At 40.2% G+C, this 24519-nt stretch overlaps 1 protein-coding gene across 3 annotated transcripts in view; it reads left to right on the forward strand.

The window, feature by feature from the left end:
• LOC127439940 (EGF-like repeat and discoidin I-like domain-containing protein 3) overlaps positions 1-24519 on the forward strand; it is a 303076-nt gene that overhangs the window by 89243 nt on the left and 189314 nt on the right. For all 3 annotated transcript variants that reach the window (XM_051696244.1, XM_051696245.1, XM_051696246.1), the window contains one exon: positions 3535-3663. In XM_051696244.1, the coding sequence (XP_051552204.1) occupies positions 3535-3663 (129 nt within the window). The remainder of the gene's footprint in view (positions 1-3534; positions 3664-24519) is intronic.

Here is a 24519-nt window from a genome sequence, read left to right on the forward strand (position 1 = left end):
GGTAGAGGAGGGCTGTCACAAAGCTTTGTGCTGTTATAGATTGTCATATCAGAATGCAACCAAAGCTGTCACCCTCTCCTTCAGCATCCAGAGTACTTGTAATGGAATTCTGGCAAAGCTATTATACATGGTGTGTCCCTTTAATCAGCTACTAGTCTCATTATAGGTGACTTATAAGGTGCAGTGCTGAAATTCAAAAATATTGATGTGTTTACCATAGTGGTATGCATTTTGTATTGGCCTATATGTTGTTCTAAGAACACAAAAAAAAAAAAAAAAAAAAAAGACCTGCCATTTTATAGTCTACGAAAATGTCTGTTGCTCATTTAGTGTTATTTAAAAAATATATATAAATAAATAAATAACTTAAACTGGTGTCAGTGGTTTAAAAAACTGATTTTTAGGTTTTGGATGTGGAAAAGTTGTATATAGAATAGATCAAGAGTCAAAAGCATGAATATATGTTAGCTTGGTTTAAATCTCATTATAAAGGCTTTAGAAAACATTGAAAGGCTGGAGAGAATAACTACAACATGGACATCTTGTCCAAGTCTCCTAATTATTTGGAACTTTTAAAGAGGTCTCTCAGTTCCACCCCATTCTATGCAACATTGAACATTTGATCATCTAATCCTCTTCAGATGTGGTGAATGAAAGCTTTGCAAACATACTGTATATGTCTTAGCAAGTGCTACTATGTGTATTGTTCATATTTGGGCATGTAAATGTTTTACTTTAAATGCATTTACTTTTACCTTTGCACTGCATAATTTCACAGGCGAAGACAGAGTGCGGATGTTAAACGTGTGTGAAACCCGCAAAAACTACTTCAAGCAGCCTCTTTTTTTGCTGCACTTTATACTTAGTGAGATTTAAATTCTAAAAATATTTGCTCATCCATTGTGAATATTCATTGTAGCTATGTACAAAGAACTTCCCATGCAGAGGTCACTGCCGAAACAAGCAACTTCCTATTGGTCAGTGTTGTCAAAGTTTACCAAACTTGAACCCATGCAAAATTCTCCTAAGGAAATTCTTTGCCATGGGAAGTCCATCAGGCGAAATACTTATTTGCATGTATTTCCATTAAGATGATTGTATTTCATCTGTGGAATTTTGTGGTGCAAAGGTAAATGTGACTGAGCCTTAACTCATCCTGCACAATTTATGCTACAGATGTGAATGATATCTCAAATTGCGTGGCTTGTTGAGGAGAGATGTGCCATTATATTTCTAAGCAATCTGACTTAATTTTTTCGCAAGGCGAACAATAAAATGTTCGAAAAAGTCTCATACATTGAAGGTGGCACCCAAGCCATATATATGGGCCAGAATATTATAGAAACTTGGCAGTGGGCTCTTTTGACTTGGGCCAGAAACGTCCTAGCAATGCCCTAGAAATCACCCACAAAGTAATGCCCAGGCAACCAGTCACAATAACATAGCATTGTGGTGGCGAGTTTTGCACAGGCAACCACCACTCACATTTTCTTCTGAATATTACACAATCTAGTCAGAAAATAGTCTTTTTAGATTAGTCGTCATACTTCTTTACTATCAGAATGTTCAAGGTTCTCTTCCAGAGCAGTTTTTCTCAGGGCCCATCATAGTGTTTTTGTCTTTTACATTTTACAATTTTTGTCAAAAAAAACAATTTACATTTTGTCGGTCTTTGCACTTAGAAGCACATTGATCATGTCTCTCTAATACATCTTTCTACCCCACCCATGCCCTCTTGTAGAACTTGGAGCTGATATTTTGAAAGATTAAACTGAATGCCAGCAATTTCATCAAGAAAATTTTGACAGCATGCAACCTAATGCAGGCTCTCTAATGTTTTAAACATAGTGTGGTATTCATAGACCATGAGTTATGAGCCCTCTGGGGGTTCTTATGATGTTGACTTGCTTGCAAATTCATGATTCGTGAAGACTAAGAGATTAGAAATTACTCCAGTACAATCTGTTCATTGCCTGAATGTTGTTTTAAAAGCTCTTAGTGATATAACCATTTTTACTGGTCACAAGAATTTTATTATTATTATTTATTTATTTTTAAGCTAAAAAAAAAAAAAAAAAATATTTGTTGATGTGAACTTATTTAGCTTAATGAGCAGAGACAACTTCTATATGAGTAAGCTTTATATATATATATATATATATATATATATATATATATATATATATATATATATATATATATAAATAATGGCATGCATTTGATGCCAGACTACCTTTTCGCAACCAATGGAAGATGAAGGAAATTTTAAGGGGATACCAGTTTGAAAACAGACAATATTTTTACATAACAATTTAGTTGATGACGATAGTGGCACAGAAATTACACACTTCAGCTTTAGGCTATAGATGAAATATAAACAGTGGCTATCCATTTGGGGTAAGGACGGGCAAACCATTTAGAACTAATACATGAAAATCTTGCCATTCATTTACTTAGAATGTCACTATACTGACATCCTGTCAAAGAACTGTAATTTTACAGCTTTGCCTTGACCTTTCCACACACTCATCTATTAATTTCTGCACTGTTTGTGTAGTTGGTCAGTGTCAGTGATTTAGCTCTCTGACTGCTAGTAGCAAGTCAGTGAAATGTGAGGCAGCCTGTCTCTCTCTCAGTCTGTGTTGACAGTGCCAGGGGAGATCATTCAGTGCCCATGATATCATTTATGCCTCAAACTGCCCCATGGTGACCTCAGCAAGTGATGTTCATACTAACATTTCTCTCGTTGTCTCTGTGGCTGTCCCGTGTTCATTATTTTCCTTCTCTTTGTGCAGTCTTTCATTCTTTTGGCTGTATGTCACTGCAGTTGTTACTTGAGCACTGTAGAGAACGTAACTGCTTACACTGCAGGTCGTTGTTATGAACTGCTGATCTCTGTTTCTAACCCATCTGTTTATCTAACCCAGTGTTTCCCGACTTTCTTTGTTTATCCTATGTACCTACATGGCTCCATCATCATACTGGATAATGTTTAACATTATCATGAATATTATTAAAGTCATGATACTGTGGGTGAAAATCAGACCCACCAAATAGCACATACTGTATATTCTACAACAAGTGCCATTCACTCAAATTTATAAAACTTTCATGTGTCTTGTGGTGGTGGATTGAGAGTGTTTCTCAATCCTAGGCTTTCACCTCAAGGGTCTTACATCACATTTTGTTATGAGTGGGTTCCATCTCTCCTTGGCCTGATGAGTAGGCTATACCATATAGCAGAGTTTCTCAATCCCGGTCCTGAAGGATGCAACACTGCACAACTTGGATCACTGCTAGATTCTGCTGATTATTAGCTCATTGTTAGAGACCGCAAGACCTGAAATGGGCATGTCAGATAGGTAGGGTGTGCCCTACTCATTGGGCCAAGGGGAGATGTGGCTCTTGGTTGGTAATCACTGATCTAACCCATTATTTGTTCTTAAGAAGTCTTGCATTAAAAAAAAAAAAAAAAAAAAAAAAAAAAAAAAACATTTTATTCCCTCTGCTTATTTATGTTTATCTATATTTCAGGACCCTGCCACCCAAACCCTTGTCACAATGGAGGTACCTGTGAAATCAGTGAAACATACAGGGGCGACACATTCATTGGATACATCTGCAAGTGCCCACCAGGCTTCAATGGGATCCACTGCCAACACAGTAAGTACATACCATTCTAAATGTATATAGCTCTGAACCTTCATACACCTTGTATTACATTTATCTCATGATCTGATCACAAATACACAGTAGCCTACTAAAGGAGTAAACAGAGCCCAATGCATTTTGTAATCTGGGTTTAATGTGGGTTTAATGCAAGTTGTTGAAAAGCATTTCTAAATTAAAACACAAATTTATAAATGTATAACTTTCCTGTTGCATCCCAGACAACTTTTAAAGGCTGGCGGCATATAAAATACATTATCATTGAGGCAAAACAGTGGTTCCCTATCTCACTCGACATTGTGTCAATGTAGTGACACTAGGGGTCACTCTTGGGAGCCACAAAAACCGAGTGGAATTTGCATGCCACTCCCCCGGACACACGGGTATAAAAGGAGCTGGTATGCAACCACTCATTCAGATTTTCTCTTCGGAGCCGAGCGGTTGTATTCAGTGCACTGAATTCAATTCCCTCCAAAGACGTACCTCAAAACTGCTGGATTTACGGTGCATTTCAGCGGCTTCTCCACCTCTGCACCCGTAGAGTGCAGAGAAAGCCCCTGGGCGCTTCGGCAGATTGAAAATAAGAGAGTATATTCTAAAAGAGTATATTCACTTCAGCCGACTGGAGCTTCGGGTCAACTAGGAAAAGAGCAAGCTCTCCCCGGTTCAGAGCGTCTCTTTTCTCGATTTGGAGTTGGACTCGATGACGGCGCGCCTCATGAACGATCGCACACAGTCGGTGCTGAACTGTCTGAAGGCATTCCACTGAAACTTTTTCAGAGGCTCCTGGGGCATATGGCATCCTCAGCGGCGGCCACACCGCTCGGGTTGATGCATATGAGGCCGCTTCAGCAGTGGCTTCAGACTCAAGTCCCGAGATGGGCATAGCTCCGCGGGACACATTACGTGGCTATCATGCCGATCTGTCACCGCCTCTTCAGTCCTTGGACCGACCTTGCATTTCTACGGGCAGGAGTTCCTCTAGAGCAGGTCTCCAGGCGTGTCGTGGTTACAACAGACTCCACCAAGAAGGGCTTGGGTGCCGTATGCAATGGGCACACAGCCGCCAGCTCCTGGACTGGCCCGCAGCTGCATTGGCATGTCAACTGCCTAGAGTTGTTGGCAGTACTGCTCGCCCTGCGGAGGTTCCAGCCGTTGATCCAGGGCAAGCATGTGTTGGTCCGGACAGACAACACAGCGATGGTAGCATACATAAACCGTCAAGGCGGTCTACGCTCCTGTTGCATGTCACAACTCACCCGCCGTCTCCTCCACTGGAGTCAGCAGTGCCTCAAGTCGCTACGAGCCACTCACATCCCGGGCGACCTCAACACCGCAGCGGACACGCTGTCACGTCAGGTTACCCTCAGGGGAGAGTGGAGACTCCACCCTCAGGTTGTCCAACTGGTTTGGAGTCAATTCGGGCAGGCACAGGTAGACCATTTCGCTCCCCGAGAATCCTCACACTGTCCGCTCTGGTACGCCCTGATCGAGGCACCTCTCGGTATAGACGCGCTGGCACACAGCTGGCCCCCCGGACAACACAAATATGCATTTCCCCCCAGTGAGCCTACTTGTACAGACCCTGTGCAAGGTCAGGGAGGATGAGGAGCAGGTCATCCTAGTAGCACCCTACTGGCCCACCCAGACATGGTTCTCGGACCTCACGCTCCTTGTGACAGCCCCCCCTCCCCCCCGGCAAATTTCCCTGAGGAAGGACCTTCTTTCTCAGGGACGGGGCACTATCTGGCACCCGTGACCAGACCTCTGGAATCTCCATGTCTGGCCACTGGATGGGACATGGAATACTTAAGTGGCCTACCACCCGCGGTGGTAGACACGATCACCTAGGGCCCCCTCTACGAGTTGCCTGTATGCCTTGAACTGATGTCTGTTCGCTAAGTGGTGTACTTCCCGATGTGAAGACCCCCAGAGATGCGCAGTCGGATTGGTGCTTTCCTTCCTGCAGGAGAGGTTGGAGGGGCGGCTGTCCTCCTCCACTTTGAAGGTGTATGTAGCCGCTATAGCAGCACACCACGACACAGTGGACAGTAAGTCCTTAGGGAAGCACGACCTGATCATCAGGTTCCTGAGAGGTGCCAGAAGGTTGCATCACTCCAGACCACACCTCATTCCCTCATGGAACCTCTCTGTAGTTCTTCAGGGTCTACGGGGAGCCCCCCTTTGAGCCCCTGGAGTCAGCTGAGCTTAAGGCACTCTCTTTAAAGACTGCCCTCCTGACTGCGCTCACTTCCATCAAGAGGGTAGGAGACCTGCAAGCATTCTCTGTCAGCAAAATGTGCCTGGATTTCGGACCGGGCTACTCTCACGTGATCCTGAGACCCCGACCGGGCTATGTGCCCAAGGTTCCCACGACCCCATTTAGGGATCAGGTGGTGAACCAGCAAGCGCTGCCCCAGGAGGAGGCAGACCCAGCCCTGACATTGCTGTGTCTGGTGCGCGCTTTACGCATCTATTTGGATCGCATGCAGAGCTTTAGAGTCTCTGAGCAGCTCTTAGTCTGCTTTGGTGGATAGTGGAAAGGAAGCGCTGTCTCCAAGCAGAGGATCACCCACTGGGTCATTGACGCCATAGCAATGGCATATCACGCTCAGGATGTGCCGTCCCCAGCAGGGTTACGAGCCCATTCTACCAGGAGTGTAGCGGCCTCCTGGGCCTTGACCAGTGGCGCCTCTCTAACAGACATTTGCAGAGCAGCAGGCTGGGCAACACCCAACACCTTTGCGAAGTTCTACAATCTCCTAGTTGAGCCGGTTTCATCCCGTGTAGTGGCAGGCACAAGCAGGCAAGTCTGGGACAGCTGGCCAGGTGTATTGCTTGTGCATGGCGCCTTTCACCTCCTCTGAGCTGAAGACGTGCACTGTTGACTCCCAGTAGTGTTCACAAAGTGTGTTCCCTGGATGACTTCCTCCGAGCCCTGTGGCAGACGAGTTTGTGGAGAAACTCGCTGCTGGCTCAGTACATGTGCCAACTAAGCCCTGTACTGGGGTAGGTGCTCCGCATGTGTTGGTTCCCCATAGGTAACCCCATGCGACGTATATCTTCCGCTAAATCGTTTCCCTGTTGGTCAACTGCATCTTCCTTGAGCAGAGGCCCCTCTGCCCCAGTCACCATGTTTGTAGAAACTCCTCCCCCATAGGGTAGGACCTACCATGGGACTTCTCCACATGACATACTTCCAACAAGGCTCTGTAAGACCATGTGACGTATTTCCAGTCAAAATACCCCCCCCCCCTCTCTGGGTGGGGTGTGGTCTCCGTGGTGTCTTCCCCTTGGGAGTGACCCCCCCCCCCCGACGTAGACACTGGTGGCCCCAGTCAGTAACAAATTTCACTCTTTTTTGGGGGAGAGAAAAAAAAAAAGGCTAAGAGGCCATGACTGGGCTAGCCTGTCTCAATCTTTTGGGCAGTCGACTTGTTCCCGAAGGGCCGTTCGACACTCATAACAGCTACGAGGCACACAGTGGTCTGCCCGTCACACACCGCCAGTTAACATAACACAGTTCAGCTAGTTGTGGCATTTCGTATAGGGACCTCTAGTGTCACTACATCGACACAACGGCTCATTCCCTCCATCAGGGAATGGAGGTTACGAAAGTAACCAGGACGTTTTTAATGTCATCCAATTTCTCTTTCACTCAATGAAAATTTATTGCCACAAATACAGTATCTAAAGACATTAGGTAACCAAATCTAGTGTCTGGGTAATTCCTGCAATTAAATGATAAAAGGAACATGATAATAGCACCCCAAGAATGACAGTTTAGTAGGCTTTGTTGCTGCAATGTGCAGGCTTTGTAATTGCTAACAAGCTTAATAGGACTGATAAAACTGAGTTAGTGGGATTTTATCAGCAAGAATAAACCATGTTCTTTGTTCTGAATGGAAATGACTTCGGAATCAGTGTGGGAATGGGAAAGGGCTGTCAGCGAAGTATGAAGCTTGAAAGGAAATCTAAATTAGCTTTGGTTATTTGCCAAACAGACAAATCACAGAAGAGCAGCAAACACACACACACACACACACACACACACACACACTCACCGGCCACTTTATTAGGTACACCTGCACATCTACTTATTCATGCGATTATCTAATCAGCCAATAGTGTGGCAGCAGTGTAATGTATAAAATCATGCAGATATGGGTTCCGGAGCTTCAGTTAATGTTCACATCAACCATCAAAATGTGATCTCAGTGATTTAGACCGTGGCATGATTGTTGATGCCAGACAGGCTGGTTTGAGTATTTCTGTAACTGCTGAACTCCTGCGCTTGTCACGCACAACAGTCTCTAGAGTGTATAGAGAACAGTGCAAAAAGCCAAAAAACAACCAATGAGCAGCAGTTCTATGGACCAAAATGCCTTGTTGATGAGAGAGGTCAACGGAGAATGGCCAGACTGGTTCGCGCTGACAGAAAAGCTATGGTAACTCAGATAACCTCTCTTACAATTGTAGTGAGCAGAATAGCATCTCAGAATGCACAACATGCCGAACCTTGAGGCGGATGGGCTACAACAGCAGAAGACCACCTTGAGTTCCACTTCTGTCAGCCAAGAACAGAAAACTGATAGCTTGGTATTATTTAAAATTTTAAACAACTTAGTCTCACTGTCCATTTTTAAGAAATTTTTAGGAAACCTATTTGCTCTCTCTCTCTCTCTCTCTCTCTCTCTCTCTCTCTCTCTTTCTCTCTCTCTATATATATATATATATATTATTATTATTATTATTATTATTATTTTTATTTTTTATTTTTTTATTATTATTATTTTTGTTTTGCTTGTGTATTAGGTGCTACTAGTTACAAATCAAAAAGGGAAATGGAAAATGCATACAGCAATCACGCTCGGGTCTCAGGAGGATATGTATCTGAAACCAGTAATTCCAGATGAAATGTCATATGCAGGCAGATACGATCCAGGTTTTAATCAAGCAGGCTCAGCAGGGTCATAGAATGAAAAACTGTCTATTAGTCACATGTAAAGGGATGTGGTATCCGTGAATTCCCTATTTTTTTTGGGATAGGGAAAGAGGCGCCAGGCGGCTAAACGGAGACGCCTCTGCTTGTCAAGCCCAGTCACGAGAATTCAATCACATGTTCATTCAGGACTGCTTGTGGCACACACTGCGAAAGATAAAAAATTTTGATCTTTGCGCAGCTGTCGCATATCATTGACCAATCACAAGTGACTGTAATCAACTGGTTAGTTCCCTTCAGAACAGTCTGAAATTGCTCCCTATTCTGTAGCATTCACTATAAATAGAATGAATTAACGAGTGTTTTCGTTCACATCCAACGTCTGCCCACCAGTCACATTTATTTAAGCCAAGTTATATTCGTGGTTAAACTGTTTTATGGAGAAATTACATATTTTATAGAGATACAAAAGCAATATTAAAATAATATCATAATCAGGGAAGAAGGCAACAACAATGAACTTATGTTGGTCAAATGGATACAAACAGTTTTTGAATGACACAGAAAGCCGAACTCGTCAGTATCAATCCATCCATCCATCCATTCATTTTATCTTATTTAGGTTTGCGGACTGAACTCAGCTGCATCAACTTTCTTTATTTCAAAGTGTGCTTTCTTTCTGGGCTACAGGGGCGCAAGCCCCTGCCCATTTTGTTTACAAATCTAAAGGTGTCCTTCACAAATGTAAAGGTGCCCATTTAAGCAGACAAATGTTATATTATATTATATTATTATTATATTATATTATAATGGTCTTTAATTAAAACCATGAGCCCTTATTTCTCATGAAGCAAAACCTTTTGAGATTAAATTTCATCATTGTATCACTCCACAGAATAAGTAAGAGTAAGTGTGTGTCTCCTCCTCTGTGTTACTGCATGTCATTAACACTGTGGTATGAACCTGCTATGGCCAGGAACATTTGCCATTACGCGATCATTTAAAGTGAAGCCAGAATGCTTTGCGTTCAGTATCAAAGTTTATATTTGTTAATTTTTATTTTTGCGGGAGTTTGACGCGAGCCTCTGCTGATGGCTCGTGCATCAGAGCACTTGAGAAGCGCTTCACGTGCTCTTCCGGGCAGAAGCTGCTCTGGTTGACATCCACGGTGCGGCTCAAGATCAACTGAATGTCACACAAGAATTATGCCATTTACATACACTACCGGTCAAAAGTTTTGAAACACTTGACCGAAATGTTTCCCATGATCTTAAAAATCTTTTGATCTGAAGGCGTATGCTTAAATGTTTGAAATTAGTTTTGTAGACAAAAATATAATTGTGCCACCATATTAATTTATTTCATTATAAATCTAAAATTTAATTAAAAACAAAAAAAAGTTCTTGAAATGGATGACTTGGACCAAATAATAATGAAAAGCAGCCAATAAGTGCCCAACATAGATGGGAACTCCTTCAATACTGTTTAAAAAGCATCCCAGGGTGATACCTCAAGAAGTTGGTTGAGAAAATGTCAAGAGTACATGTCTGCAAATTCTAGGCAAAGGGTGACTACTTTGAAGATGCTAAAATATAACACAGTTTTGATTTATTTTGGATTTAGTCACAACATAATTCCCATAGTTCCATTTATGTTATTCCATTGTTAAAATGATGTTACTATTATTCTAAAATGTGAAAAAAATAAAATAATATATATATATATATATATATATATATATATATATATATATATATAATAAAGAATGAGTAAGTGTTTCAAAACTTTTGAAACACTTTTGTAGTGTATTTGCTTAAAATTCCCTTATTTGGGCATTGAAATGTTATTAGAATTTGAAGTGCACAATAATTTGTATCTGTATCAGTTCATATGACAAAGTGGTCTGTATCTGTCTCTGTATTCGGATAAAACCGGGTGTGGGCGAGGCTTAAACCGGAAGTGTGTCAAAACTAAATGAAATGCCCATTTTTTAAATTTACTCTTACATTTATAGTTTCTATTAATAAAATATGCCTTGCATATACCTTTTATAATGATAGCTTAACAATAATAATAATAATAGTAATAATAATAATAATAATAATAATAATAATAATAATAATAATTATTATTATTATTATTATTATTATTATTATTATACTACACCTATTATTTAAAATATATATTATTTTATTATTTTTATCTTACCAGATAAAGCTGAATTTGTAGGCTGCATTAACTGTGGAATATGTTGTTTACTGTGGTTTCTCCTGGTATTTCTGATATTAATGTCTGCATGAATTTCATTTGTCTGTGCATGTATAACAACATTATTCTAAAGGCAGGAGGTGTCAAGCAAAATGGGAAATGTCAAACACACATTTTTCAGTGAATAATAAATACACATTCAAACATTAAAATAAATTAAATTAAATCAATATAGCCTACAAACAGGTGAAAGTCCCATAAATATATCAGGAATTTTTACGATAAGACACCATTATTTAGTTAAATACTACTACTACTACTACTACTACTAATAATAATAATGTTACATTTATATAGTGCCTTACCAGAAGTAGCACGGAGCATGTTTCAGTTTTTCATTTTACATAAGGAGGAATTTTCCTAATAGATGAATACCCTATAGAGCATTTAAACCTTTACGGAACATTGTAACTTTTTCAGAATAAAGTCTTAACCAGCAAATTATCTTAATCGCTGATGTGGATATAAATGTGGTCAGCTTTAAGAGACGGATAGACGAGCTCCACTGTGAAATCATCACTTCGGGTCAGGAATTTAACATCGCACTCAGGTTTAGGCTATAAATGAATACATGGGAATCACGTGTGAATCTTGTAATACATTAACATAGACATTTCAAGAAGTGATGTCATATCTTAATGTTACACTTGATAAACTCCAAACATGCACAATTAACAGAGACCACAAACAGAGTCAAGACCACGCCCATCTGATCTGAAATCACAACGTGCACTTTTTCATTCATAAGGTTTATACTTTAGAAATATTGGCTGCACTGATTCATAAATTATTTGTAATTTTGTATATGTTTATTTAAATTGTCGCTTTATCCTTGTTCCTCTTGGATAATCAGTCCATATTTTTTTTAATATTATTTGGATGAATATTATTTGGATGAATCCATTATTCAATTTGAAGTCATTATTTGTGCCTTTCCGAATAAGGTATTCTGCTTTGGGCAGAACAGAGAACCAATCGTGGTTATTTGAGATCAGATGAGTATTTAATAATCGCGACAGGCCTAGTGTTATGTAAATGTCAACATTCGAATGAGCAGGAAGTAGCCTACGTGGTGACCTAATATTCTTCTTCTTGCAGTTGTTGGTGCTTGACAAACTTCTAAATGCATTGTTGCCCTCAACTTTTCTGGAGGTCTAATACATTCTCATGAGCAAAGTGTGGATGCAGACAATTGTGAGTTTATCGGGAGAAATTGTAAATAGGCAGTACAGTGGGAGGAGGGGTGGAAAAATGTGAAAAACACTGTAAAATTGGGAGTGTTGGCAGGTATGACTAAAGATATCCAATTCACAAATGAATCACTCATTTCAGTTGATTCTTTACAATGAATGAGGCACACGTGATATCAAAGCAGCCTGAATCGGTTCGTGATTCAATTTGAGTGACTCACGCGCATGCTGCTGAATCATTTCATGCGTGCTCTCACTTTACCAACAAATGGTCCCTGGGATTGGGCAGTTTCAGTTCACTTAGTTTTCTGGTGGCCACATCATATTAACTTGTGTGAACATGATAATATGTTGTGGCCACTAGATATTATGTTGAGGGAATGAAATCCTTTTCTCGTAGCCACAACTTTTAATGACAGGGTAACAACATCCTTTACTCAATACCATATGACTATTATCTCGTTCCCTTTACAAAATATTTAGACGTTTTTATGTTGATGTAAAGGGCTAAAAAAAGACCTTCAGTATATGACCACGTCATGGACAAACAGCAAAAATGATGATTAATGACATAACATTTTATTTTGAATTAGGAATAACATACAAAGAGATAGTGTGGTTGCTGGCTTTAAGACATGGTTGCATTATAAGGGAAAGGCATCTAAAATGCATTCTGAAAGTTAATGGACTTTGCAGATGAAAACGTTTGAATGAAACTGTCGGATTTGTCATTGATCAGTCACTGTTAACGGTTCCGGATGTCTCCACGGATACCGCTGGATGCACACAATATTTTTGGTAAATGGTATGAAATGACCATACCAACACACTCACTGAATATTTTAAAATACAGAAAATAAAGATAACACTGGTTTCAGTGGATATTTATCTACAATCAATGGAAACCAAACCTGCAAATGTGTCCTGTAGTTTGCCAGTGATGAAGAAGGTCTTTATTTGAAGTACTTTGAAGCATCACGTAAATGAAGAATTGTACATAAATATGGTAATTATCTATCAGAGTACCATGGTGTTGCCATCTGATACCATCAGATTTCACATTATTACAGCCTCTGATCAGAAGCTGCCAGTACATACAGAAACAGCTAGACACAGAATTACAGGATAAGATGAAAATAGTATATGTAGACATAGATTATATATATATATATATATATATATATATATATATATATATATATATATATATATATACACACAGGAATGTGCAAAGGAAATTATGTTCAGATGGGTATGGGTTTGTAGAGGTTATTAATATGAAAAATAATATGTACAAATATAGTTTTTTTTTTTCATATTGAACACATCTGTCTGTACTACCTACCATGCATAAATATGAATTGACATGTTTTTACATGCACATACATTTTATATTGCACCTGCTATACTGTATTGCACTATACTGTACTTTACTGTACAATGTCTTTTAGATGCTTTGTGTATGACAGTATTTTCTGTGCATCTGGTTGAAAACAAAAAGTAGCTTAAATGTGACAAGCTACTTTTGGCATGTAGCTTCTAGTGAAACTTGCATTTAAAGTAAAGCATTTAGCTTGGCTTAACACATTTTTCTGTTGAGTAGTTGGTAGCTTAGCTAGCTACATTTGTTGAGTAGCTTGCCCAACACTGATTGTTGTACTACTTGTTGGATGGCCTAATATACTGTTCACAACTGTGCATTTTTCTTTCGCTACTTCACAGCTCTGTGGACATAACTGTTACGTGGGTGTCTTGGAGAGGAAGAGAGGAGACGCAGGAGTAGATTCCTTTTAATCTTTTAATTATAAACATTGGAGTAGGACAATCGCAGGAGTGGAAACAGAAGAAAGGCTCAAGAATAGTAAACGCTGGAGTGGAACAAACACTGGAACAAACACTGGAACAAACACTAAATCTTTAACATTCAAACAAAGCACAACATAACACCTCATAACGAAACACTTCAATAATTCAACGAAACACTTCAATAATTCAACGAAACACTTCAAGGACTGACCAAAGACTTAACAAAACTAGAGGGTATTTATACACTGGGAAACTAACGAGGGAATAGAAGGCATGTGCAGATGATGATGAACTGAAGGAAGTGATTAGGGCAGTGAATCATGGGAAATGGAGTCCAGGGGAAAACTTCAAAATATGAGTCCTTGTAGAGAATGAGGGAGACAGACTGTGACATTACCCCCCCCCCCCTAAAGGTCGACTCTTGGCACCAAGAACGGATGATGAGGGCAGGGTAATGCAGAAGATGAAGGATCCAAAGATAATGATCAGGAGGCCTAGGGGGCGGCTTCAGGCCTGGGAATGGATCCGGAGGCCTGGGGGGCAGCTGCAGGGATGGGAATGGATCCGGAGGCCTGGGGGGCGGCCGCAGGGCTGGGAATGGATCTTGAGGCCTGGGGGGCGGACACAGGGCTAAGAATGGATCAGGAGGCGGAACCGCTGGAGGAGGAGACTCTGGGGAAGTGGGCAGAGCCGCGGAAGAGTCCGAGGGCAGAGCCGTGGAAGGCGGAGCCATGGAAGACTCTGGGTCCAGAGCCGTGGGAGGCTTGAGAGGCGAAGCCGTGGAAGGCAGGGACATGGAAGACTCTGGTGGCGGAGCCGTGAGAGATGGATCCAGGGAAGGGTCAGGGCTGAGAGCCGTGGAAGGCTCGGGGCTGAGAGCCATGGTATAGAGTACAGGCCGAGACTGGGGAACAACCTCCGTGGTCATGAGCACGGGCAGAGACTGAGGAACGACCTCCGTGGTCGTGAGCTTGGGCAGAGATTGGGGAACGACCTCCGTTGTCGTGAGCACGGGCAGAGACTGAGGAATGACCTCCGCGGTCGTGAGCACGGGCAGAGACTGGGGAACGACCTCCGTGGTCATGAGCACGGGCAGAGACTGGGGAACGACCTCCGTGGTCATGAGCACGGGCAGAGACTGGGGAATGACCTCCGTGGTCGTGAGCTCGGGCAGAGACTGGGGAACGACCTCCGTGGTCGTGAGCACAGGCAGAGACTGGGGAACGACCTCCGTGGTTGTGAGCACGGGCAGAGACTGGGGAATGACCTCCGTGGTCGTGAGCATGGGCAGAGACTGGGGAATGACCTCCGTGGTTGTGAGCACTGGCAGAGACTGGGGAATGACCTCCGTGGTCGTGGACATGGACAGAGATTGGGGAAGAGTCCTTTTTCTTCTCCTCCTCTTTCAGCTCTGGGACGGACGAGGCTATAGGCACTGGCTCTGGGATGGTGGAGGCTACAGGCACTGGTTCTGGGACAGTCGAGGCTACAGGCACTGTCTCTGGGACGGTTGAGGCTACAGGCACTGGATCTGGGATGGTCGAAGCTACAGGCACTGGCTCGTTAACCATGTTCGCTGCCGCTGACTGCAGCAGGGAATCGACCACCGGAACCAGGAGAGGATGAGCCCCCCCCCCCCCCCCAAAAAAATTATTTAGGGGAATAGGATGGAGAAGAGTTACCATGGAGATAGGGGGCGTGGAAAGCGTGGAGATAGAGGCTGTGGAAGGCGCAGAGGCAGGAGTCGTGGAAGGAATCTACCACCGGGACTTTGTGAGGGTCTTCCTTATGGGTAGGTAGAAGTGAGAGGAGATGTAGGGACAGTGTGGCTATGACATATTCCAAAAATGAAAGATTCTCCACTTGCGGAAGATCTGTTGGGTGGTGAAAGTTCAAGCCCATTCCATAGATGGAACAGAGGTAGGGGTCCGAGATATTGTAGGAAGTGGCAAGTTGACTGAACTTGGCAATGTATTCCAGGAGAGGAAGGTCTTGTTTAAATAAATCCATGAATAATCCGGTAAACTCCATGATTTGTCTGGGTCTGGACGAGTGGGAGAGGATTAGAGGGATCGCTGGAGTAGAGGAGGACGTTGGGAAGAACCGGTAAGTAAATCCGTATTTCTTTGTTGTGGGTCAGTCCTTCTGTAACTTGGGTGTCTTGGAGAGGAAGAGAGGAGATGCAGGAGTAGATTCCTTTTAATCTTTTAACAGACTGTGACAATAACAGTATTTTGTGATGACCTGACAGAATTTAAATTGGTGTGCATTTTGTACAAACTCAGATGAGGGTGCACATGGTCATGGAAAACCTGGAAATATCAGTGACTTTTCAAATTTTGTCATGCAAATCTTAAACGTGTTCAATGTAAAAAAAAAAAAAAAAAAAAGGAAATTTCTATAATGAATATCTTTGTTTGTAAATATGGTCACCTCTAAACTTCAGATATCGCAACAGAGAAATATTGTTTTTGTGTATAAAAAACGTACTAAGCCATAAGCCATAGTAATGTCTGATTTGTGAGTGAATCGTTCTATTGAGATTTTGTGGAACTTTCACTTTGTTTGTGTCCTTGCCTGATTCTCTGAATTCTCTGGAATGATGAGGTCCTAGGGTGGTTAGCTCTATTACCATTGCATTATTGGTGAATTTCAACTTGAATCTCTACTGTGTTGTCATTACTGGAATGATGGGCTGCGAGGCTCCCAGTGTGTCAATGGGCAGGTTGGCAGGCCAACCAGGGATGTAGAGAGAATGGCCAATTATTGTAATGGCATGTCACGACAGGCTATTGGCAGACTGAGAAGCATTTGGATATTGCCTGGCTGGAACAGGATGAAAAGATGAATCAGAGTGCATTTGGTATTATTATTGGTATTGGTTGAATTGGTAACAAGCCTCAAATCACATCCTGGAACACAATGTTAACAGGCCTTTAATATGGCTTGCCACCAGTGTTTGTTTGTTTTTAATGCCATGCCAGCTTCTATGGCTATTTCCATGGCGAGAAATGTGTAAGGAACTCTATATACGTTTTTTTTAAATTTTATTTTCCTAAAAACTCTAAAATTGCATTAGGTTTGACTTTGTTAAAAATTTCTTCCAGAGTGTTTACTGAATAAAAAAGGTTTCTCACGGGGTTAAGACCAATACAGTCTAATAAAACATGTTTCAAGGATAATGAATTCTGGCAGAAGGTACATGCTGGTGAATCTTCTCCTAATATTAAAAACGTGTGTGTCATCCTGGAGTGACCTATTCGACAGCAGGTGTAGACGATCTAGTCTCAGCGATTTGAAAACAGAGAGAAGCTTCTTTTGCCAACAATAAGGCTGATTTCATTGAGTTTAATCATGGTGCATTGATCCCAATCAGTTCGCCATTTGTTGATAATATACAAATGTATTATGGGTTTTAGGTCAGTGGGACGGATTGGACACTTTTTGAGATCCACTGATACTGCCTCTTTTGCAGCAGTGTCTGCTTCCTCATTTCCTGGGATTCCACAGTGTCCAGGTACCCAGCAGAAGCAGATATAAAAATTTTGGGCCTCCAGATCCAGCAGTTTGAATAGAATCTTTACAAGCATTGGGTGACCATTTTTTAGAGATGACATTACTTGAAGACATGATTTTAAATCTGTAATTATCAGAAAGTTTCTCTGTTGCATAGTCTTTATGAAGTCCAGTGCTAAGATGATAGCATTTGCCTCTGTTGTAAAGAAATATATATATATTTGTATTTTTTGGTGGTTGATCACAAATGTAGATGATACATGGTCCTCAGATTTTGATCCATCTATATATATAGGGGTATGTGATGGAAATATTTATTTAATGTAGAGGAGTTGTTGTTGAAAGTCATGTGGGTGGGTTTCAGATTTTTTGTTTCTTGTTAGCTCTAAAATTATTTTTGGTTTTTAAAAGTTCCGGGGGGGTGATTTTACAGAAGTGTATCTGTTCCAGTATGCTCAGATCTACTTTGAGATTTTGTAAATGTGGTTTGATCCATAGTCCAAAAGGTCGGATATGTCTTGGTTTTTGTTCGTATAGGCTTGAAGAAGGGGTTGAGAAAACAGGATGGTAAGATGGGTTTTCTTTGGTGGTCTTCAGCTGTGTTGTATATTGTAGTGCTAGTTTGAGGTGTCTGTTCTCCAGAGAAAGTTCATTTGCTTCTGCATACAAACTTTGAGTTGGTGATGTTCTAAAAGCCCTTAATGCCAGATGTATGCTTTGATGATGTACTGTGTCCAAGAGTCGGATATACAAATTCCTGGCTGATCCATACACTATACTTCCATAATCCAGGCGTGATCAAATTAGTGTTCTGTAGAGATTTAAAAGAACTGAACTTTCTGCACCCCATTTTGTTTTAGCTAGAACCTTTAAAATGTTCATGGCTTTAAGACATTTATCTTTTAAAATCTTTATGTGAGGGATAAAACTCAGTTTACTGTCAAGAGTTATTCCAAGGAATTTGGTTTCTTTAACAACTCTGATTTGTTCACCATGCATGAATATCTCTGGGTCAAGATGGAGAGAGCGTAGCTGGCAAAAATGCATAAAAACAGTTTTAGTCTTTGAAAACCTAAAACCATTTGATACTGCATGACTGCATTCTGTTAATTGTCAGCTAGATTTTCTGTTCAGTGTTATTCATGGATTTGCCTCTGTAGCAAATACCAATGTCATCCACATAAAGACCGCAATGGATATCCAACCCGGTGGCTTTTGCGATGCCGTTGAGTTTGATACTTAAAAGGGTTACTGATAAAATGCTTCCTTGTGGTACTCCTAGCACTTGTTTATGTGAGTCAGATAGGGTGCCACCAGTGTTAGGGAAGCTATACATGTTTTAAACACAGTATATAACCATCTAACGATATACTGTATGTAGAATTTAATCAGAGACATTTTTTTATTTATTTATTTTTCTGTAAAAATCAATGAGTGTTTTGAATGAATCTCAGTTAGGGTGACATCATTTAACAATACAATTTACTCCCAAAAACAAAAACTAGAATACACCCTAATATATCCAACTGAGGCAAAAACTGTAAGAATAGCAGCATTTTACTAAATATTTCCCTATATTATTCCTATTTCTCAGACAATTGCCATCACATGGATTCAGAAGACTTGGCACACAGAGCACAAGCCAAATGGATTTTTATGATATGATTTTATTTTTACGATTTATAAATTTTATGATACTTATCGTTTTCTGGAGCTTTGCAGCCCTCGTTCACTTTCATTATATGGAGAAGAGTGGCCAAGATATTCTTCAAAAATTCACCTTTTGTGTTCACGGAATTGAAAGAAAGTTATACATATTTGAAATAGGAAGAGGGTAAGTAAATAATGGCCCTTTAAGTACAGATTGATAAACATTCTGCAGACTACTCTTTGTCAAACATGAGTAGCCAACAAGATCCTCTGTTCTGCATTGTTATTTACAATGCTATTGATTATTCCTTTGTTCTGTCTTTTGTTCTGTCAGGGGTATTGTACATAAATTAGCTTTGTTTCTTAAGGATTGCGTTTATAGAAAGTTCATCAAAACAAATGCAGGCCAAGTCTGTGGGAAGTATCAGCTGCTCATACCACAGGCATTTTCCAACAGTGTTGAAAAAAGGTGATAATAAAAATAAACAATATATAAAAAGGGAGAATACAGCAAGGTTAAAAGGCCTTTTTATGTAGAGGCATCTTGTGTAGGCAGGATCATGCTTTGGCTCCTACTCAAAAGATGGCAGCACTTTTATATCTGAGCCTGGAGACTTGTGGATGATTTAATTTGTACTTTGATCAATAAGCAATCTTTGGCTTTTTCAAAATATGCCAGCTGTTACTGTGATTGATTTGGATTGGGGGAACATGTGCAGGGTTTTGGAGTCTGATTAAATATTGACAGGTGCTTGTGTGGCTTGTTTGCTTGGACTGGTAGGTTTAAAAGGAACATGCCAGGCTCTATAGGGAATATGTTGGATAAGGGAATGATGTTGAATATATATTTTACACAGTTTAGAGTGTCTTTCGTGGATACAACCAGGACAGACCTCCTACCAGTCACTTGGTTTTGCAATTTGTGTGACAGAGGCAATTTTAAATATATTACATTTATATATTTATAATGTATGTATACCAGTCTGGTGGTACAGTCTGCACATAAACCTGCCCCTAAACAGCATGAAAAAACAAAACAAACTCTGGTTTGTCACTGTGTATGCCGGTCAGATGGTCTCCTCCTGCCTAATCTGGCTATGCGAGATCAGATATTACCATACAGCAGATGGCTGAAACCAAAACAAAAAATTATTTATTTTCATTGAGCCTTATTTACAGTTTTTTTCTGAATTGCTAAAACACATTTCTTGAAACCTTCACCCATTTCCTCACAACTTTTAACACAAAACCAAATCTTCAAACTACATTCACAAAACCCCTGACTCTTCTGACAAAATCAAACAATCGCCTCAAAACCATTTTGTCTGTGCTCAAAATCAAACAATGCTTTCAGATCATACAAACAGCAAGTCATTATATAAACACTACAGAGCATTTATTAGACACTACATCAGAAAATGGAGAACACAGCGTCCAGGCCATGTAGTTACAGAAAAAATGTTTATTGTATATAGTAAGCGCATTTTGCGATTACTGTCAAAAAAAGTATAGTAATCACAATTTACAGTAGTACAGTGAATATATTGTATTTCAGAATAATTCAGAAAAACTGTAATACAGTATTGAATGTCTGTATATTCAGCAAAACCCCAAAGAACAAAGAACACTCTAAATGAAAAACACATTACAGTATACTCAAACATGTTGTGCAACTGCAAAATCAAAGTCAATGAGAGATTCATTCTGCCTCAGCATCAAATTTTCACATCATTAGAAACAAGTGTGAACAATTTTGAGTCATTGTGTGTAAACAATGACAACTATGTTGTAGTTGTGTTTAACTTTTGCTGCCCATATTTACTATTTTATGACACAAGTGTATCACAGTGTGAATTGTGCTTTAGTGAGTGAGAATGTGTTTAGAGTTATGCAAAAAGAGTGATTGATTTGACAAATGGGTTTAGGCCACTGAGCATTTGGTTCAGAGAATGGGGTTTAGTGTTTTTGCAATTCAGAAAAAAGTACTTTGTGCTAATATTGTATTTATTTACTGTATTTACTTTGCCAAACAGATTCTTGTTGATTTGCACTGCATGGCTACAAGTATGTTTTGTAGGATTGTATACCTGGATTCACATTTTCTGACTGAGAGCAAAAAGAGTCAACCTGTTGCCTGAGCCGAGATATGCAGGCAATGTTGGTGAGAGTTTGTCCTCACAGCTCTCAGCATATCCTTTACCTCATCATCCCCTCAGAGCCTGGCACAAACTGCTCCCTCTGCTCTGCTAATAAATAGGATCATGGCTGCAGGCAACATTCTGATGAACAGCGTATGAGAGAGAGAGAGAGAGAGAGAGAGAGAGAGAGAGAGAGAGAGGGTTAGGTTTAGGGGTTAGGGGATAGAAATCATTGTTAGATCTGTATAAAATCCATAAAATGCATGGAAGTCTATGGAGAGTCCCCACAATTATTTAAAAACAAGTTTGTGTTTGTGTGACTGTGTCACTGTATGTACAGTTCTCTGGCAGTTCAGAAAGGTTACCATTCTTAACTCTGACTTTCCTGAAAGGTCAATATGCAGAGACAACTGTATATACAACTATATTTCAAATGTATGTACAGTATAAATAAGCCATGTGCAGGTTGATTCCCTTAGAAAGTGTAAACACTGTGGCACTATTAAAACATTGCACTGTTTTTTTTTTTTTTTTTTTTTTTAAGCTGTCTGACCTGTCTGACACAACAACACTGGCTCAAACAGTGGTGTTAGTTTGAGGCAGGACTATCTGTTTATCCAACTAATGGAAGATGAGTGGGGAGTGTTCGAGAAACCTGTTAGAAAACACTTATAATTTTTGCAATTCCATTTGGTGATGCTATAGTGCAGCAGAAATAATAATATTAAAATAGCATTTTGGTCCTGGTTAAAACATAGGCTAATTTTAAATGACCTTTCTGCAGTTTTCTTCATTCTTACATTCTAAAGGAAAAAAAAAAAGGATGTAAGAATAGAGTATTATTGTGTAAGTGTGAGTGTGAGGAGGAGGAGGGTGGGGCCGGGCCGTGAGTGTGCACGCCCGGCCCTCAATCGGGCTAATCAGCCGAGGAAAGGAATAAAGACGAGCCGGATGCAGCAGTTCGAGAGAGAGAGAGCCACACGCAGCTGCCGTCTGTGTGTGTTTCTCTCTCAAACTGCCACATCCAGCTTGTCTTTACCCCTCTACTTGGCTGATTAGCCCGATTGGGGGCCGGGCGTGTGCACTCACGGCCCGGCCCCACCCTCCTCCTCGTCACAATATATTAAAAGATATGAGCTAACATTAGTTAATGCATCATGAACTAACATTAATTGTGAACAATAGTAGATTTGTAAATTAGCATTTATTCATTGTTTACTAATGCTAATATAGAACCTGTGAATGTGTCACATTGTCTTTATCTTTTATTAACTTATCATTAAATGATATATTGGTAGTAGTAAGCCAACAAACAGTATTCCTGATTACAACATATCTCAAACTCTCCCACAGTCTGGGTGGCCTTCCCACAACATTCATCCAGTATTATGTGGAAGACCAAGTCATCTGGAAATTAAGATTGCAATCCCATTCTTTTAACTCACAGCCCACAAACATCACTCACCACCTAAACACATCACATACCAAACCATGCCTAACAGCTTGACATACGCTTTGTGTTCTTTGCTGTGATCATCGTATAAACACGAGAGGCTCTGGATTGCCTTTATAGATCATACTATGCACATGTCTTTGAGAGGTCTTTAAAGAAAACATTATCTGGAAAGCATCTGGTTCTGCTTTTAGCATGTATCCTGAACCAGTGGTTCTCAAATGGTTGATCGCAACATAAATATGGGTTGCTGGTCCTTTCTGATTGAGCTGTGGGGTATAGGAAAATTTTTTTAAATAATAATTAAATGCAACTAACTATATAATTGTGCATAATTAGGGACAGCAACATAAATAAATACATACATTTAAAGGTTTTATAATGGAGGAGAAAATGCTTCCCAAAATGTTTTGTTGTTGATGTCTTGCTAAAGGAAAACCAGTTGAGAACCAGTTGTCTAAATAAATTCTCTAACAAATAAATTGTTTTAGTAAAATAACGTCCAAGCAAACGCTTGTACATGTGGTATAGATGTCTCGGTGATGCCCATGATATTAAGGTAGAGTTTTAAATTTAGTCTGTTCAGTTCAAATATGATAGTAGTGAGAAACACGTAGGACTAATGATGTTCTGATATAGCGTTGATCACAGATGCTTCTGATAGTCCTCTTAGAAGGTGTAAGTTTAGCTCCAAACATTAATAAAAGGATCAAGTTAAACTCAAGTTTTGTTAATGGTCAATTTATAAAGTATATGTGATCAAAACTCTTAGATTTGTTATTTTTTGGCGAATATTTGTGACAGCATCGGAATGATGTCTCTCCCCGTGGGGGGAATTGGAGTAAGTGGAGATTTTGTTTCCGTTTCACCACTTGTTAATCCAACTACTAGAGTAACTGTTTTCAATGTACACCTCCCTTCATTCATAATGATGAGATTGAACGGGGCCTGGCTCGATATGGAAAGCTGGCAAGTGAGATAAAAATGGTCCTATTAAGATGCAAAAGCGTGGCCCTGAAACATGTCATGTGGTTTATATTTTTGAACGACACGGAGCTGGATGTGTAATTTAGAGTGCGGCATGAGGGAAAAGCGTATATGGTTTACGCAAATACTGGTAGCATGAAATTATTTGAGTGTGGGTATCTCGGGCATAAGAAGCTGGCGTGCCCACACAAAGATCAAGTTAGAAAGGAGGTTGCCGGGCCTAGTTCTGCAACTGTGACAGCGGAGATTTATAATAATGAGCTGAATCTGGAGGAATTAAATGCTTAGGCCACAGAGGAGAGTAACAGTCATTGTGTTGAATTGATTGAAAGTGTCGCTAATAATCAGAGTGAAGATACTGATCAAACGTTGAAACCTAGCGAAAATGAAGATGTATCAGGAATCATCGAAAACAGAGTGATGATTGATGATGATGATGATAAGGTAATTGAAAGGGATAATGTTAAAATGTTTTATGCTAAAAATGTTGGAATGTCACAATGTGTATACATGTGTGCTGAAATGGGATTAGAGATGATTATACATTATCTGATATTGGATCACAAGTCATGGAAGATGTATATACACTGCAAGAGATAAATTATTTTATGGATGTAACCTTTGGCAAAACTGTAGAAGTGAAAGATTTCTTTCCAGACACAGATAAATTCATGGTGTCAGTGTTGATGTTACAGAAAACAGTTAGCTATGAAGCTCTAGGTAAGCAAAAAAGGTTCCGACTGAAGAAAATCATAACGATGCTAAAGAAAGAGAAGGTACATACTTCACAAAAATAATCAAATGATTAAATCACACAAGTTGTCTGTCTTACCTTGCTTTATTCTGTTTCTATCCTCTCTATTTCTCTGTCTTGTTATGGAGGTTTTAAGGGTCGGTCCT

Source organism: Myxocyprinus asiaticus, chromosome 4 (genome assembly GCF_019703515.2).
Source record: "Myxocyprinus asiaticus isolate MX2 ecotype Aquarium Trade chromosome 4, UBuf_Myxa_2, whole genome shotgun sequence".
NCBI lineage: Eukaryota > Metazoa > Chordata > Actinopteri > Cypriniformes > Catostomidae > Myxocyprinus > Myxocyprinus asiaticus.